This window comes from Apteryx mantelli, chromosome 4 (assembly GCF_036417845.1).
Source record: "Apteryx mantelli isolate bAptMan1 chromosome 4, bAptMan1.hap1, whole genome shotgun sequence".
NCBI classification, from domain to species: Eukaryota; Metazoa; Chordata; class Aves; order Apterygiformes; family Apterygidae; genus Apteryx; species Apteryx mantelli.
In genome coordinates, this window is record NC_089981.1 from 35,642,700 (window position 1) to 35,662,203 (window position 19,504).

At 37.7% G+C, this 19,504-nt stretch overlaps 1 protein-coding gene across 1 annotated transcript in view; it reads right to left on the bottom strand.

Moving 5' to 3' along the window:
- ANO3 (anoctamin 3) overlaps window positions 1-14,350 on the bottom strand; it is a 150,252-nt gene extending 135,902 nt beyond the window's left edge. Inside the window, exon 1 of the mRNA XM_067296237.1 lies at window positions 14,269-14,350. Within this exon, the coding sequence (XP_067152338.1) occupies window positions 14,269-14,314 (46 nt within the window). The 5' untranslated portion in view covers window positions 14,315-14,350. The remainder of the gene's footprint in view (window positions 1-14,268) is intronic.
- Window positions 14,351-19,504: the final 5,154 nt, after the last annotated feature.

The window sequence follows — 19,504 nt, forward strand, 5'->3', positions numbered from 1 at the left end:
TAAAAACAAAAAAGTTAATCTCTTTGCAGAGGGAATATCAATTCATTTTACATTGCTACATATTATGGTGCTGTAAAATATTTTGAATTCTATATGCTCTGATATTATTTCTTCTAAATAACGCATTCATTATTAGCAGTCTCAGTTTAATTAGTTCTCCTTCCACAAAGATCACAGAGAAAAAGTTATAGTTGGTGACTTCACAATTTGGTTGACAGCTGTATGTACATTACTTAATCTTTTAAGATACCCTGTTCACATCATTTCAGAGGCTGAGCGTGATATTTTCAGAATACTTCTGTAATTATTCATTCTTTTCAGGTACCTAATCATGAACTGACCAATAGAACCGGTGAGAAATGCTCAGAACCATGATTCCACAAGTCCAAATTCTGTTGGGATTGGAACTTTCTTGAAATTTGATCAACTCTTCCAACCAAGTCTCACCAACGCAGCTTTCAAAAAAGCCTGTAAAAAACTCTAGTGAAAAGAACGTGACTGGCAGTAGAAACCAGCAAATGATTACCACAACCAGAAAGAAAATTAAAATCATGATATCCTAATTATTCCACCTCTGCATAGGATTCTGAGCTAATTTCTTAAAATTAATTTCTTCTGGGAGCCTCAGTGTGAACAGGAAAAGTGTTCACAGTGAGAAGCTAGAAAATAAGAAAAGTATTATTTATTTTTACATAAATTTTTTCTACAATAGATTTTAAAAAAAATCCACTGCTTCAGAGTTTTTAGTTTTGTTCCCATTGCAGTACTCTAACTGTAAAACCCTTTTTCCCCTTTAATTATTAATTCATGGACAAGCATCACAGTGCTATTTCTCCTATTAGCTTTCTTACCTAATAATTTTCATATTCTTGAACTAATGCTCTAAGCTAAAAAAAAGACTCCGAAGTATGTCTGAAGTATACCTTGAGTGCTCTTTCTGTATGGGTGAATTCTGAGAAGTTATGTGGCATATAGAGTATGCCTGCCTAGAAGACAATAAAAGAGCTGAACAAATAAAGAACAGCCACATAAAAAACATTCCTTGTTTTAAAGAAGTGTCCTCTAGACTGTTCAATGTATTATACAGAATATTGTCCAACACATTCATCACATATTTGCAATATGAAATCTGGTAGGCAGACTCCACAAATTGGTTTTAATATTCATCTTAAAAACATCCAGTTTCCAGGGGTTGCTCTCTCTTTTCCCAGATTCTCTTTTTCCTGGTGGCATTTTGTCAACAAGTCATGTCCCCAATACTCTTACTGATTATACTTATCATTAGGCATCCATACCAAAGACATTTTTCTTTTTCCTTTTACTAGCAGACTTTCAGAGCAGTCCAAGGCAATTCTGAAAGTCAAAGTATTGAAAACATATGCTGGACTGGAGTGGTTATTGTTACCCTCAGACAATATAACACTGGTAAAAACGCTGTTCTAAGTTAAAGGAAGATTTGTTTGGGGAACTTTTGTCCCTCTTCCTCCCCCCCCCCCCTTCTTAAACTGAGAAACAAGTTTAATCAATTCCTTAAAGTACCTTTTTTCCATTCCAGCTTGTTAAGAAACTTGGGTTCCTTCAGCTGAGATGAATGTTTGACAGCAAATACCTATGAATGGCCACTAGATCATTCAAATGAATTATTTTTAACCAGGTGATGACTCTAATAAGTAACAAGCACAGCTCCTGTCTTCTGCACTTTTAGGTGAGCTAGCAGTTCACTCCTAATAATAGAGAAATGATGCAAGACCTGGGGGAGGACAGGATGGAGGATATCTACTCAAGCAACTAATGTATTTGTGAGAAACATAACAGAATAAGAAAGCCTTAGGAAAGTCCCATGTGATCTGAAGAAAAGCTTTTGTTTCCAAATCTTCCCAGATGGAATCATTAAGTTTAATGAAAGGTAAACAATAAAAGATAGTGCATCTCTCTACAAATCTTGCCATATTTATATCCCTAGGTAATCATTACTACTACAGTGTTACTACTGTTGGAAGCCAGACACAAGACATCGCCAACGGCCAATTCCCAAATACCTCAGAAACCAAACGTGCAGTCTATCCCATTACTCACTCCAGAACAAAGCAGCTCAGAATGGAACAAAGTTATAAGCAGAGACATCAGACAAGCAAGCTGTCAAACAACAGGTAAATCCAAACCCTAGTCATTAGGACACAGCACTGTTTTCTTCTGAAGAAAATCTTTCCATCAACATACAGGCTCTTATGGACCTCAATTTCAAAACACTTTGTGTATTCCCCAGACTCCTCCTCTTTATCCCCCCAAACAATCCGTATGAATATTCAGAATACCATACGTAAGTTCACTAAGGTTTCACAGCACTGTAAGGGACAGTGCTACTGGTTCCTTGTGAAAGTGCTCAGATAATAGTAACGAGAAGTAGTACAATTCTTTTCAAACAAATTACATTTTTGCTTTTGAAAACAAAGCAATTATCAGTACATTTCAATTTGGGAGAAAGCTGACTCTTTTGTACTGAGACTAAAAGGAACAAACTGTTAATTCCAGTGTTACAAAATAGATGAATAAAACTCTAACACAAACTTAAGTAAACAGGAGCACACCATGCACTAATGGCAACTTGCTCATGAGAATGATCTACCATAATAACTAGCATTTCTGAATTCATCATGTATTTTGGCATGTAATGACACCAATAAGTATTTAAGAACCGGCTCAGAAATGAAAGCACTCTGTGCAACTCAGTGCTGACTCTGGGATTCAGCAATTTGCTGAGAAGAAGCAAGCGTGATAAACCGGTGTGCAGAACCATGCTGGGGCAGCCACCAAGTGCTCTCCGAGGGACACTGCACAGCAATATGCAGAAAGAGTGGCTGGGTTAGACCAAACTCAGGTAACTCCATGGGGCATTTCACTCAACAGTATAATATATTTGATGTTCTAATGAAAACAACAACGCAGCTATTTCAACAGGAATTGAAGTGCTTCTCTTACTGATGTCCATACAGACAGCATAATCAAATATCTGGTTATTGTTGTTGTCAAAGTGCATTACAGTCTCTTAGCTTCTTTCAAAAGCTTTCTCAGTATGATTCCACAGCAAGTTTTTTCTGCATTAATGTCATTGCTCTTCACTTAGTAAATCCCAGTATCTTAAAAACCCTGTCTCCGCCCCTCGCCAAATCTTGAGATTTTTTTTCCACTAAGTTCTGATTAAATTAAAAATTCATTTTACAAACTACAGAAGAAAAATATAGAACCTGAATATGACTTAAAAAGTTTACTTTATTAAGTACTGCCTAATTAATTATATTAGCATATTACATTTTATGTTTTCAGTATAAAAATCACTCAGAAAAGCAGTATATGCTGACAATGAAAAGCAGACCAATGTAAAAGCTATATTAATGAATTAAAATCCCCAACTAATTTACAATAACTGTTTTAAGTATAACTCAGGCTTCATTTTAAGAAGGAAACATTATTAATCTAAAAATATTTTTGAAAAACTAAAATATTCATGAATTCTCAGGCTAAAAATTAGTTGATAAGACATCAGCAACATTTTGCTGAACATTTATATATTTTATATAAAATATTAAAAAATATTTTATTTCTTTTCTAGCTTAATTACCATTTGTGAGCTTCCATCTTAATCCTTCTACTTTACACTACTTGCATTCTCCTCCAATGACTGGAAATAACACAACAGCTCTGCAAAGGTCTCCCAGGCACAAACATATCAATGTGCTGGTTAACTAAGCAATGGACACCATCATTACCTGCTGCAAAGTATTGCTGAATACAAGTCAATCTCATGTTTATTTCTAGCACTCCTATAACATAAAATAAGAGAAAGTTGAAGAAGTGCCTTTCCTGCAGTACAAAATAATAGAAAGTTGGGATTGGTCCCTAACAGCACATTATATTTATTTCAGAGCAGCATCCTAAATCATAGTTCCTGCAAGCATCAGCCATGGAAAAAGCTTCTATACTCCAGGAGATGAAGATCAGGGAACTTCTCTTCACATGAAGTGAAAATTTGAAGCATCATTCTCATCTCTTTAACCTGTTCTTATATTTATTGTTTTGCTAGGCGATTAATATACTCTTTTCAATTCCTCTTCATCTATTTTTGAAATTTGATAATGAGTTACAGGATACATTATTTCTTCTTTATATCTAAAACCCATATGCAAATCTAACCAAATTCTCAGGTATATCTACTGAAATATCACTGCTACCAACACAAGTACGTTGGGTTTCTGTGCTGGCTATAACCATAGAATTTTTATGCTTGTTCAAGAATGCTCAAGACAGTTACCAAATCATTCACCATGAAACACCTTTGAGTCCAACTAAGCTGCAACAAGGATAACAGTAATTAGAAGCATACTTATGATAGCCTGTTTTTCACTCAGTTTTTCCATCTTATGTAGATGCTGGATTTCTAAAACAGCAACTTCAAAGAAGTGCATTTCTGAAAATTTTCAATTATAAATAGCAACATGGTTAAGCTCCTGTGCATTATTCATTTATTCCTGTGGACTATTTGTGGTACTGAAAATCCTCCTCCTCCTTTTTTATGGAATCCTATATGCCAAGATACCTCACAACAGCCAGGTCAATGCATTAGGGGTTGCCAGATAGACAACAGTACCTATTTATAATACCGTAATATAAGCACACTGCAAAGCAAAGTATTCTAACTGAAAAATCCTTGATTTTTGCACATTAAAAAAAGCTTCTGTAATTATTACAGTTGCTAATACAGTAAAATAACATCATATTTTTGTTTTAATATTTTTTCCACTTATTCACAAGAAAAGATGTTAGGGGTTGACAAATCTGGTAGTCCATTAGAGCCACTTAACCTACTCACTGGCTAGTCCAGATATTCACTGGCAGTCACACACAGACATGCACACCCTCACTTGCTCCAGTGGTTGGCACCAGACACATGGGCCCTATGATCTGTGGTCTCACTCCAGTTGCTGATGTTTAGATCTCCGCACACATGCATACACACAGAAAAGAGAGCCCCTCACCTCGGAAAATAGTTATAAATGGAATTTTGTAAGGAGAGAGGACAGACTGCACAAATCAGGTACAGGGCATGGCCAGACAAGTGTACTGACCAGCTCTGTTTGATTGTGACAGGTCCTTTTTATTCCCTTATCCCTCTACCTCACTACCTTTTTTTCCTCCCCAAAGCACCATGATCCCTCCCTTTTTCTGCCTTGGTTCCTCCCCTAAACATCCTACAATGAGTCTCGTGCAATCCCAAAATGTTCTTCCCCTGCACCTTTATGTGTGTGCAGATGAGCTTTTTATCACATAACCTAACAAAAACGTGTGCCTTTCCAGTCAACTTCAACCTATTTGGCCAGTATGCTCACACAGACAGAGCTTTAAGCATACTGTTACAGAGCTTAGCACAAGGTAACTTAATAAAGGTTATTCTACTAGGTCATGCCAGCTTTGTGTCTTGTTTGGTTTGCAGTTACTTCAATGATATATACATGCTATCTATAAATGATACAGTTAACTTGCGATGAAATTCGGAGCTTGTCTAAGTGAGAATCCCAGGTTAACTCTAGGTGTAGATACACCTACACAACAATGAATGAACCTATACAAGAGTTAATCAGGAATAGCTATTCAGGTTTAAATTCATATTTTCAGAAAGAACTGACTTCCTTGATGAAGACAGATTCCTCGTTTAAAAATTTTTTTTAGATATTTAGAGATCTATGTACTGGAGTGCATTGGATTCCAATACCCTGTAAACAGCACTAGGTATATAATGCCTCGAGATTACTGTGGGTTAGGCAGCCAAGCAGTTTTATAAACCCTGATGGAATATTTGTCTACATCTTTGAAAAACCTTAAAAAAACCTGCATCTGAATGATGCAAAACCCTTTAGATGTTACAGTATTCAGTGGAATTTCACCTAAATAGCTTTGAAATGACAGACAGAAAGAACAGTTTTCTGCAGTTTCTCTGCAGAAAGATGGCTGGTTTTCTGCAGTTTCTCTGCATGCATATGATCAGCCTTCAGAGATGCACAAGTGTTTACTGAATATTTACTATGAATTAAAATTCAATTATATATATATGTGTGTATATATATATGGATTGATCTCATAGCTGTCTTTAAATATATCAACAAAATGGAGGGTTTCTGCAAAACACAGAAATTTAAGCCCGCAAGCCTCTCCACTTACACTGTTTAGACTTCAGCAATACATTTTACTACACACTTCAATTTTAAAGAGAGTGCCAACAGAAAACCCACACCTTTTATGTGAGATTAAACAGTAGTACATAGGTCTTGCCTTTTCCTCTCAGCTGAAAGATCCAGTTCTATACCCCATGCAATGTATTCAGACACACACAATTTACATTCAGGTAGTATCTGTTTATCTCTCTGAAGTGTTTGGCTCTATGTACATTCATATTTGTTATTTTTCACATACTCTCTGTATCACCTTTTTAGAAGTCTGGAAACAGTTACTTGTCCCCTTTCTTTTAGCAACCGACTTTCTGAAATCAATACTCATTGCTGAAGCTGCTGTTGCTGACATGGCTTTATGTGAAGAGAGTTGTGCTGAGATATTTGCAGATCCCCAGCGTACAGCCCTACTTAAATATATACATTAAGTAGTACTGCTTACACAAACTTTTTAATATGCTCGGTCTGCTTTCATTATCTGTATTGTTTCATCTATCTATCTTTTCTGCAACTCTGCATCATTACTCACCTATTTATATTAGTTTTTAAATATTTTGTGCTTTAAAAACCCTCTGTATAATCTCTTAACACATTCATAAGTTTCAGAAATTCTTAGGATGTCCTGCTTCTCCTAGCATTCTCCCTCTTTAATTCCCTTTGCTTTTTTTTTTTTTTTTTTTTCTCCTCTATTTTCCTACACTATTAAATTACTTGTAGAACAACCACACAGAAAAAAATGCTAACGGACTGCCTCACAATAGCCTGAAGATACAAAAGTAACAGGACTTAATTTTTTTCTAAAAATCTGATTAAGGGTTTGGGAAATTTACTTCATTAGAAATACTGGACTTCCCTATTTAATGATGTGAAAGGAAAACAGAAAACAAATATTCTATGCATCAGCCCTTCTGACTTAGCAAGAGATACTATTGAGGAAGTTACTAAACAAACAAAATGGTAAGGAGTAGAGACCTATTGACCAAGAGTAATTCTGCTATATCAGACAAGTAGTAAATAGAATAAGACATTTCAAACACTTTCTAACTCAACTGCTGTGACGATGGCAAGCTTTCTATCTGGAGTGTAGGTGACTAGTTACAGCTCTTCAGTAACTGTGATGTACTTAGGAAATTTTGAACGTAGAGTTGAAAGATCTGCAGTTTCGTTCGTTTGTGTTTTCCTGAGCTACTAGTGCTATCCAGAAATGCAGTAAGAATTAACGCCAAGAAGCAAAAAATCCTATGTGCCTTATTGTTCCACTTTGTTATTAAAGAGATGAACAAAACCCCCCACAAACAGTGGCATTCTGTTGTTCAAAAGTGACTTTTGCAGGTGTGCTTCAAACTATACATCCTTCTCCTGAATTGCAGAGACAGGGTCTAATTCAGAATGTTTTCATGATTTCTTTTTTCTCAGTAGTTCCTACCTTTGAGTAGGTCAAATAGTTGTAACAGAATTGTTACTATTTCCCTGATGTTTTCAGACTGAAGATGACCCAAAAGGACAGCTAAGAGGTCAGCTGCTTCAAAATTACATTTAAAATAGTTAAAGGAATTGAGAATTAAACTGTGACCTCATCAGTTAGATGAATGAACAATTCCTCGTTTAAGTGAGGAACGGCTTCACACTGGCTTCAAGCCTTCACAAGCCTGATGATAACGCAAACAGAGGCAGACTCAGAATCTCATTGAGAGAAACACATAACAAATTTCCATTCATAGAGGCTCTGGGATGTTAAGTCACGTTGCTGTAGGCTTTGGCTTAGCTTTGAGTTAAATCCATCTTAAATAAGTAATCTCCATAACATATATTTCAGAACATATAAAAGTGAACTAATTATAAAACAAGTTTGATAAAGGGAATTTCACATTTTTATCCTGCATAATCCCATGTATCATACTTTCTGAAAACTTCATCCAGTGCCCACTCAAGACAACACAGCCTCATCAGCTTAGATGGGCCCAAGTAGAAAAGCAGAGATCTACATGTTGCTCAGCAAACATAAGGATTTAACACACTTAGCTTCTGCTATCATAATATCTTTGATAGAGAAGTGGCTATTTTTTTTCCACTTTTCACTAAAAAATCATTACTTTTTCAGTTGTTACATGGCTAGCTACATTGCTTGGAAGGCAGTGTTCTTGGTTCTATTAGTTAAGACGACTTTTTACTTTCTCTTGGTTGTTGAAGTTGTAAAATACACTTAATTATAAAATATATTGGCTGCTGCTAATTTTGTAGCAAATTTTGTAACAAATCAGTTATTCTGAAACCATGACAAACATTTAACAGAGCTTACACTGGCAGATTTTTTCATTTATCTTCCACATTTAACAGATTTCAAAAATGACGAAAAAACAGAATACACTAATCAAAATATGAAGGCAGAACTGAAACTTATAATTTTACGGTGGTACTCAATGAAATATAAACCTGATGGTAAAATGAGAGTTCTGTAGAAAATCAGTGTTATGAGGGCGGGAGGGGGCATGTTCTAACAGCTCATTACCTAGGAAGCTTTGAAAAGCTTGGGAATAGGTACAAGGTTTTTCCACAGCTAATACTATCTCAAGTTATACTTAAATAAAACATAGCAAGCTAATACCAAGACATCTTACCATCACATTGTTTTCTGTAGCCAGATAGTAGAGTTATGTGACAAAAGTTATGTGACAAAATTTCAAATTTCTTTAGGTTTCTAATTTTAAATATTTTTTCAGTGAAGAAAAACACAAACACAATATTTAACTTACATACTACAACATTCAGACATGCATATGTAAGGTAGTTAAACAGATCATACTTATTTAATGATTATTTTAAATTAAGTATTACATATATTTTATTGAAGTTACAACCTACAACAGTACAATCTGGAATAAAAAGACATATTATGGGCTCTTCCAAGATGTCAGCTTGAATATGATAGAGTGTATCTTAAGCTGTGTAGCAGTACCAGGGCAACAAAAACAGGCATAAATATACTCAGGTGTAAAAACCTGGGCCTTGCTTTTCAATACACTGAAAGAGCATTATAAATGGCACTGTTTGAATATGATATTTTAAGGGTGCATATTAATAGCTATGTTACCCTCAGCTTTCAGAGTCAAGATGGGGATAGCTTTGAGATTTTCTGTACATGTCAGTCTCTTCTGATCAACTAAGCTTACTTGGTCCACTGGTGCCACTGAAGTATCAAACAGCCTTGGGGATTTCTCTGTGAAAAATCTAAAAGGCTTAATTAGAGCTCCAAGTTTCTGAACACTGCCAACTCTGGAGCAATATAAAAAAGATGTGATATTTATAAACTCTCACTTAAATTCACAACTTAAACGTATACTCACAAGTTATTTTATAAAGAAAGCAGGTCGTTAAGATCTTATAATTATAATTAAAAAACAGCAACAAAACTCTACAATAGTGATTTTCCCCTAAGCAGCTGAAAGCAGTTTACAAAGATCAGTTAATGACGTAACAAGTGCTCCCATGCAGGGAGAATGACTATACCCTTTTCAGAGATTCTCAACCCAACCCTCAATCCATCTAAACCACACTACAACTTCAGATAGCTAACATAATAAATTAAACGAAGTATTTGGTAGTGATCAGAAGTTCAGATCTAGGATTACGTCTTTTACGGAGGTATCTAACTTGCACAGAAGTCACACAAAGTCAATATAAATCCCTTGAGCAGCTAAATCAGCCCTCTCAGAAAGGACATAGCATGTATTAAAGAAGATCCCAACAGCAACACCCACTGCTTCCTTTGAAAAGTTAGGATGACCTCGTAATAGCCTTAGCTTATTTCTATCCAGTAGCCAATGGTGATAAGTCACTTATAAATCCGTAACGTAATTTGGGGGCTCAGTCCTAAACTCCATGGGATGCCTAAGGATGTTATTCGCATTCAGATAATTTACTGTTCAGAAAAGAATTCAGAATTCATGGATACAAAGACAGGGATCAATAAGCAGGGGCCTGGGTTTCCATCCCCGCCCTAATTAAAAAGTCCTTATTTAAGGCACAGAAATAGCCCCTGAAATCAGTGATAGGAACCCAGGAGTCTGATTACTGCCTCATACTGCATTTCCTTCTCAATCCCAGGCTCTCTCCATTACTGAATTCCCTTCTGCCCAGTTGCACAACTTCAACAGAAAGAGTGAAACATACCTGGAAGTAGGCACTGGATTTTAATCAGCAATTCAAGTTCCTAAAATTCATACACTATGCTAAAGCAACTCAGTTTTAAGGCAGAAACTTCTCTCCCCCCTTCACCCACAAGCCTGGAGCTCTTTCCTTAGAAAGATTTGATAAAGGTATTAAAAAGAACAATAACAGTCTATAAAAGGACCCAGCAGAATATGTAGGAAACTGCAGTCTGTATATAAGGATTAAAGACAATTAAATTTTTAAAGATCATTATTGCCTTGACCTGTACCCAAAACATAGGTTTTTCCTTCAGTCAGACCAGAAACATTCCGAAATCACTCACAGTGAATGATTATCATGCATCTCATAAAGAAGAGCCCCTTCCCAACCTAAGGTTATCTCTCCTTCTGAAGCATATCATTTTTAATAGAGTTTCCTAATAAACCAAGCAATTACTTTGCACCAGTCCCAGATCTGTTCCAGAAAACAAAGTCTAGTGTAAGGTCACTGTATACTTCTATGTCCTGCATTTAAATAAATTGTGTTTAACTGTGATTTAGATCAGATATCAAATCCTAATGAGCTGTCTTTCCCTGGAATTACTAAACTCCAAATAGACTATGGAGACAATCTTTGCCCTCATCAGCGTTATCTCATTCTTATTTGTCCTTTCTGAATAACTATTCATTTATTACCTAGCAGTTCTAAGCAGAACTTATTAATGTCTGAGGGTAGAGATTTTCCTCTTCTAGAGGATGTTTGGAAAAAAAGCTAAAAAATAAGAAAGGTTTCTTTCTTTATGATGTAATTCCTAGGTGGCCATAGGTTGAGTCATCTCTGTTACCTTTAAAGAAATAAAAAAGTATAAAGGTACAACATAGTATATGAAATAATAAAATGCATATCTTTGAGAACGTTACTGAGGAAAGTAATTTCAGAAAAAGCTTTCACAGTTTCTGCCACAGCACAGGTTAAAAATAGTGACAAAAGAACTATACAGATGGCTCAACAGATCTAATGCACTACTCTGCACAGACACGCACATGGGCATTAGTCCACCTTTAGGACAGACACTGTTCTTTCTGATAGGCATACCTTCAGACATGTGAAGTACAGCAAAAAGTGTAGGGGTGAAGAAGAATGAGATTCTTTTTTCAAACCTCTCAATGTCTTGTAACACTATTTTGTGTTATAACGCAGCTTTTGAAAACTGAGGGTTTCATTCTGCATATACAATCTGAACAAAGAGCAAGACAAAACCACGGTTGCAGATTATAATATCAACCTCCTACTGCGAACACCTCCTCACTCTGTCAAGAAGCAAAAAAGAAAAAAAGAAAGAAAACAACCTCTAATCAGAACCAAAGCCTTAGGATATAAATACACTTTTCTCTTTTTTTTTTGTCCCTGTTGAGAAATCCTAGATATCAAAGAGAGCAGAGAACTTAGTCCTATTCTTTCAAGGCAGCTTTGGTGCAGAAACCACTACTTGTGCTCAGTGTAGGTAAGGAAAATAACGTTCTTTAACCCATTGTATCATGGATTTTAACAGTTAACTCTCTTTAGCAAGTTAGTTTGAATATTACGTTGCCTGGCAGTAGGTACACAGGTTAAAATTAAGGTTAAAATTAATTTCTATTTGTTGTCATGAAATACTACTTTCGTTGACTGTTTTCCCATGTGACCGAGAACAAACATAAGAAGAACATCCTTTAAATCCCCCCCCCCCCCCAAAGAAATGAAGCTTGGTCCTAATGCTAGTGAAGCATAGAAGGCACAGCTGTGATGGGCAGTTGACCATTTCATGAGGATTACCACTGATTCTGTAAAGAAAAGGAATTTAGGCCACTGTTTTGTAAGCAGCTAGAAAATATAAACAGTACATTTTGTCAAAATATCAGCAACAGTAAGTCAGAAATTACAGTAAATGAAATCATAATTTAAAATTGTAGAATGATATAATACACCCAATTTGAAAAAACTGAAGACAATAATATCACATTATCACATTCTGCTGCTGAGAGATCAATGTCTTTCAACTTCAGAGTACCAGATTCTCAGTCTCTTTTAAACACCTCATGATTAGATGACAAATACTTGATTTTGATTTATGTTTGCTTACTCTTCACGTAGCCTTTAGCTCAAGACTTCACGCTGTCCTCCCCCATCCCAAGGCAATAGGTTGCAAAAAAACTCTGACCAAACTCATTCAGGAAGATTTAGCATATACCATGAGATGTTGGGGAAAGTGATGAATATACTAGTCAGTGCTGTGCATGCTCCGTAGCTCCTTAAGAGCATTCTCTCTCTTTCAAAGCTTTATGATTGGCCAGGCACCTTCATCGGGATTTCTTCAAGTATAAGGAGAAAAGAATGAGAATCAGCTTCTCAGTACATAATTGGTTAAAAACATTCATGGACATAGGATATTATGAAGTTCTAGTAATGTCAAAAACATAGATAATTTTTTAAAATCACACAGCACAGCTTGGTTTTAAGCAATTAAATAAAATAATATAGTTACGGGCTTTTTTTTTTTTTTATTATACCCCTCCAGAGGGCCTTACTAGGGACTCTAGGACTAGCCAATCATTGTTGTAATGTAAAAGATGTTTTCTTATAAAAAATTAAGGATAAATGCTGTGACTCCAAGTCACTTGATGCTTTTATAAACACATTTCTTATATTTGAAGAAGAAAAGAAAAATTATTGTACAATTTAATTAACTTTGAACATGACTGAACTAGGCATTTCACAATTTGTAACAGCACTGCTCATTACTGCACATAAGACAGGCATCAAATGCAATATCTCTACAGCAAGGAATTAAATCCGTTGTGGAACTACCAGAATGGAGTAAGTGCTTTAAATTATTTAGTTTTCACTAACCATTCAAACAGCAGAACCTGAACAAGGTGAAATCCAATAAGTAAATCCATAATTTATGCATGAAGCACACCATATTAAATCATAGTTCATGACATACTGAACTCTAAGAAAAAAAAAAGTTTGTTGGCTATGAAAGGAAACAGTGCAAAGGGATACTGGTAACAAGAGAAATGAGGATTTCATCTTATCAGTTAAGGTAGCATTAAACAAACAAACAAAAAAGCTGTAATAAAAATATGAGTTTCTGGATCAGGAAAAGAAAATCGAAGTGCCTTGAGAAAGTTACCTTTTCTTTCTATCACAGACACAGTAAAGATTTTACAGTGATTGTAACCACTGCTGAAAATTTAACCTTCATATTTGTTGTCCAACAAAGCTCTTTTTATTTGCAAACAAAGACTGAACTGTCTACTACTACTCAAAGAAGTATTTTCACTTTTAACACTAGAGCCCACAAATAAATACGGCCCTTCTTCTTCTCCAAGACGTGTATTCAGATAATAGCACGCTACGAAGACTATTAGAACAAGACGAAACCAAAAAAACGGCGGCAGCAGCAAGCTCCACGGAGTTACAGCACCTGTCAACATCACGCGTACGGCAACCGGACAAGTGACGCGTACGACAGCCGAGAAAAAGCGGGAAGCACCGTTTCACCGGGAGGGAAACTTTCTCCGCGGCGCAGAGGCGGTGGGACGCGCGGGGCCGCGGGACGCCCCGCACGGCTCCGGCTCCGGCGCGGCGCGAGCGCCGTTGTCAGGCAGGGCGCGGCGCCCGTAACGGCCAACGTTCAAACCGCACGCCGCCGCCGGCCCCGACCCGCGGCCACGGCCCTTTGCGCCGCAGGGTAAATATTCAGAACAGCAGCCAAACCCCTCCACAACACCATGCAAATTTCGGCACACCGCGGAACGCGCGAGCGCCCACGCCGCCGCAGCGCTTCCCGCCGCAGCCGCCGCCGCCCCGCAGCGCAGCGCCGCGCCGGGGGGAGACGACGGCGCGCACTGACCTTTCTGCTGCCGGAAGGACTGGATGGAGCCCGAGTGGTGAACCATGGTGCCGCGCCGCAGCCCGCCAGCTCCCACCCGGCGGCAGCGGCGGCAGCGAGGGGCGGGAGCCGAGCGGCGCCGACCGGCCCCGCCCCCGCCGTTGCCTCGGCAACCGTCGGCAGCGGCCTGGCCCCGCCCCACCCCGCCCGGCGCCTGAGCAGCCCCGAGAGCGGCCGGGGCAGCGCCCAAAACCGCCCGGGGGGGGGGGGGGGAAGGTTAGTTTTCCCCGAACCAAGACAAATTCAGTCACTTTCCCCAGTCCCGACTGTCCCTTCAGAGCGCAAGCCGATGGCTGCGGTGTCTGGCCCTCGGATCCCCGTGAGCAGGCGAGCCTGGGCCCCCGCCATCAGCGAGCGGCGTGCGAGGAGGCGCCCGTTAGGGCTCCGCCTCGCAGCTCCCCGACCCCCAGAGCGAGCTACCTTCCCTCCCTGCTCGCTCTCTGGAAACCCTTGCTCTTGCAGAGAAATCGGGTTTTAACGGGGGAGGTAAGGAACGATGAGTACAAATTGCACCTCCTTTACAAATTAATACTGTTTCTTTACATGTGTACATTATAAGTTCGTACTTGAGCCACTTTTTCCTCCTCTTCCCACTATACACTTATTTGTGTCACTGCTATTGTTTCCATAGATGTTTAAAAACTTACAGTTTTAATCCTACTGGTGATAGGTTATACAAAAAAGACACTAAAGTGCACATTCCAGGCCTGAATGGCCCATTTTATTTTCGTTATGTTCTAATGTGACTTTTCTCTACAGTGCATGCCAAGAGGATCATTCACGATAATAAAATATTTAAAACTATACACTTTAATTTCTTCCGCTGTCTCCCTCACTCCTGTTATTCTCTCTGAATTCTGCCATAGTGAGTAAAAATCAACATACTATCATTCAACTTGCATTGAATGTTATGTTTTTATTTTTTCTGCCCCAGCAGTCTGTTTTCTAATTCTCCCAAATTCACAGTCCATCTGATGCTCAGTCAAATATTCCACCCTGTATCTAGTGGTTTCTAGCCTATCTCTTCTTCTCTATTTAGGGATACACAAATTATTTACTAAACTGAAGTTAATTAACTTACCGATTGTAACCTATGCAGTTTATGGCAAATTTGTTTCATTCCCCTAAAGTTCATGGCTCCCGTTGTATGTTAGAAGATGTAATAGAGATTTCCTCTTCTGATAGTAAAGCAAATCTTAAACTTTGCCATAGTTGCTTGGGGTTTGCAGTATACCATCTGCTTAAAAAATTACATGATTGCTGCCCCTGACTACAGGCTGGTCTATACTATAAAGTTGTATTACTTTGGTCTACCATAAAGTTGTACTACTTTATCTATATCGGTTCAGTTAAACTATCATGATGGATGCATGTATTTTTTTAGTATAAGGATGTTTTCCCACTATGAGAACATACTAAAAAGCTATATATAAACCCATACATCCACACAAGGGCTCTTAGAGGTAAAAAGATAAAATAAAGATTTCATTCTTACCAGGGAGCTATTCTCCAACACTTCTTCTAGAGTATATCAGACATCACTGTTATATAACATGCAGCTGACAGATCCAACTGTTATAATTCAAGAAAAAAAAAGAAATCCTTCTTACCTCCTCAGGATAGCTGACCAAATTTTGTTTCTGTTTGGAACATTTGCAAAAGGCTTGTTGTCAGTTAATTTTAGAAAAGGTGCAGAAGCTATGGTGCTGTGGAGACATTATCCTACTCATTTGTCAGTCTCTGGTGGCTTTCTGCATACTGCACATAATAGATGAGGCATTCCTCTGCACTCCTGCAATCTCAGGCAAACTGCCTCCAGAGCTGCTGGGAACAGCTCTTTCCTGCTGAGAGACAGCCCTGTATCCGTTGTTGCACAGCAGAATAAAGCAAGTGGAGACCAGTCAGGCTGGCTCTCATTGATCAACAAATGCTGGAAAAACAAGAACAGGCCAAAGGACGAGGAAGAATCAAGTCTTTCTTGTTAATGAAGAATCTTTACTTTCAAGCTTTAATGAAGACTTTAGAATGGGTAAGTAGGGATTAAAACTGAAATCTATATCCAGCTAAGAGTCTCTAAGGAAAAGAGCACAAGTATAAAATGCAGTACAATAGTATGAACTTAGTAGATGATAATTATATGTAGTCTGCAAGCAGCAAATATGTTCTTCATTGTACTGGTGTACCCCTTTGTAAGGTTCTAGGCCCTGCCGAACATCCAGTCTTACTTCTCCAAGAGACTTTGGCTGAAACCTCTGATTTGCAGGCAAAGGAGCAAGGTCTGTCCCCAGAAGAAGAGCAGCATATATTCTGCTCCCTTCCTTACCAGAGGGCAACAGGAAGAGGCCAGTTACCTGCTCACATATGATAATACCCTACAAAATGGTGAGGAAAAGTGGTGCAGATAAGCAAAATTACAGCCTAATAGAGGCTATCTCAGGCACCCTCAGCAGAGAGGCTGTCAGCTGTCTGGTACTCCGAGGGCCATCTGTCTGATTGTTGTTCCACATTCCCATACTGGGAGTTATGGAACTCATGAATTCAAACAGATTTATCTGACCCCATTCCTACACAGAACAATGGGGAGAGAAAGTCAGGCTAAGGTAGTGCTCAGAAACCCAGCAGAACCTCAGGACAGAAAAGAGTTATTTTCTACATGTTTCTTAATAATAAAGCTCTATTTTCAGCAGTAGATCGCACACATGCCTGAGACTGCAGATATGACAGCTGAGGGTAAGGTCTGCAACAAGAAGAAAATCTCCACAAAGATGGTTTAAATTAAGTCCTTGACACTATCAACTGAATAAGCTTGATAATGTTTAAATATGATAATATGAGAAACTGGAACAATAATTCCTTGGTAACTAAAGAGAGATCCATCCAATTTTATAGTATTTTTAGAGTGCAGACAACAGAGAACAACTATGAATTGGTGGCTAAGAAATGTAGGAAATGCGTACATTCTTAAGCTTCACATGCACAAGCTAAGTTAGCTCTTAAGCTTGTAATAAATTGAAATAAAAACCTACCCTCACACTCAGTATGTAATGAATACTCTATCTCTAGTTATATTAAGCTAAGGTTCAATTTATTCCTCAGTATAACATTTTATAAACCATTTCTAAAACAGATCAAAACTCTGGACTTAGTGAACAGATCAGGATCAGACAGAATTTAACTTAAACCTTGTATCTTGATAAACCACCAGAACCAAAATCATGACTCAAAAGCTCAAGGTTAAAGTACCCACACATCATCCTGAATTTTCTCATATGTTTGAGTTACTCTGTTTTGACATTAAGATTAACTGTGTTATATAGACAGATTTGCAGACATGCTTTTTCACACAGTAGAGTCTTTGTCAGGGCAGATTAGAAAATAAGAGTTGCTTCTATGGTCTCACTTCATCATTACATGTTTAGCTCTATGCATATCTGTGTTTTTTGGGTTCTGTAGAAATTTTACCTGAAAGGAACAGCAGGACTGAGTCCCCAGATTTACTTTCTAATGCTCAGGGCGTTATTTAGCTAGGAAAACAGGCTGGGAGAGAGAGATGTTTTAAATTAAACTTGGTACTTCCATAATGCTTGTCATGAAGTCATCTGAAATTAAAACTGTTAATTACCCTGTGATAACTGACGTATACCAATTATTTCTTAAGAAATGTAGCCATCTAAAAAATTAATTATAGCCAGCTGTTAACTGTTGCCCAGAAAGTAAACCAAACTTACTCCAAACTTACTCCAACTTACTCATGAAATTCAACAAGTGCAAAATTCTGCCCTGGGAATAACCCCATACATCAATTCAGGCTGAGCAGCAGCCCTGCTGACAAAGACCTGAAGGTTATGGTAAGCACCAGCTTGAATACCAGCCAACTGTACACTCTCATCAGAAATAAAGCAAACCTTAGGAAAAATGTAGCCAGCAGATAAAAGAGTAATTACCCACCTCTACTTGGCACTACTGTGGCTGCACCTTGCAATACTCTGTCTGGCTTTGCCCCATACCCTCTCAATTCAAGAAAAGTGTTAAAAAACTGAGGAAGGTCCAGAAAAGGGCTGCCAGGGTCAGTGTCCTACAGTACGTAAATTGTCAGGAGAAATTGAAGGAACTGGGCTTATTTAATCTGAAAAATAAGCCAAAGAGCTCTAGCAGCCTACAACTACTTGACAATCAGTTATAAAGATGACAGTACCAAACTCCTCTTAGTGCTAAATGATGTGATTAGTGGCAATAGCCACATCCTATGGTGTGTGAGGTTCGGATTGGACATTAAGAAAAAACATTTTTATGGCATTGATAATGCACCATCAGAACAGGTTACCCACAGAAGTATGAAATATCTATCCTTGAAAGTTCCCAATATTGGGCTTCACCAAGCTATGTCAAGTTATGATTAGACGACCTCCAAAGGTCATAATAAAAGGTAATAATTAAAAAAAATGCACGGAAGTTGAAACCAGAATAATTCAAATCAGGAGGAATATGCACAATTTTGAATTATTATCGAAACAAACTATGAAGCTGTATAATACTTTTTTATCATTTCTGCAATGGAGGACTTTCATGCACACTTATGCAGCTTATCATTTATTAACCTTAAAATAGCAAGATGATCTCTTTTAGGGAGAGTAGCTCTGTAGTAGTTCTGTACTTTTTTTAAAGCTCAGCATTGCAAAATTCATCTTGGTCAATATTTGCCAATTTTCTTTAGCAGAAAGCTAAAATTATTTGCAAATTTCTGATCTTACTGAAAACAATACAAATTTTGCCATAGAAACTAACCAGATGCGGATGTCCTTCATTAGATTGGCAAAGCTGTCAGTTATTATGGAGAAGATCTGAAAAGCAAGCTAGGAGCAAGCTAAAGTGTGTAGCAGATGAATTAAAAAGTAGAACATTTCTATAAAGATTTTACTTTGTGTTGCTAAGACACTGACCCTTAAAATCTCACTGAATTACATGCATATTTCATTTCTATAGTATTTTAAGAGACCTTTTCTATCTGGGTAGATATATCTTTCTTATATCCACAAGGTCTATCTGTGTTTTCTGTCTGATGTAAAGGATTTGGGCCTTGATTCTGGAGTTCATTCTAATTGCATACTTATTTTTAAGCTTGTGCTCTACAGAGTCATATTTACATATGAAGCATTTCCCTGAATAGAGTTACTTTTCCAATTTTGGCCATATTATC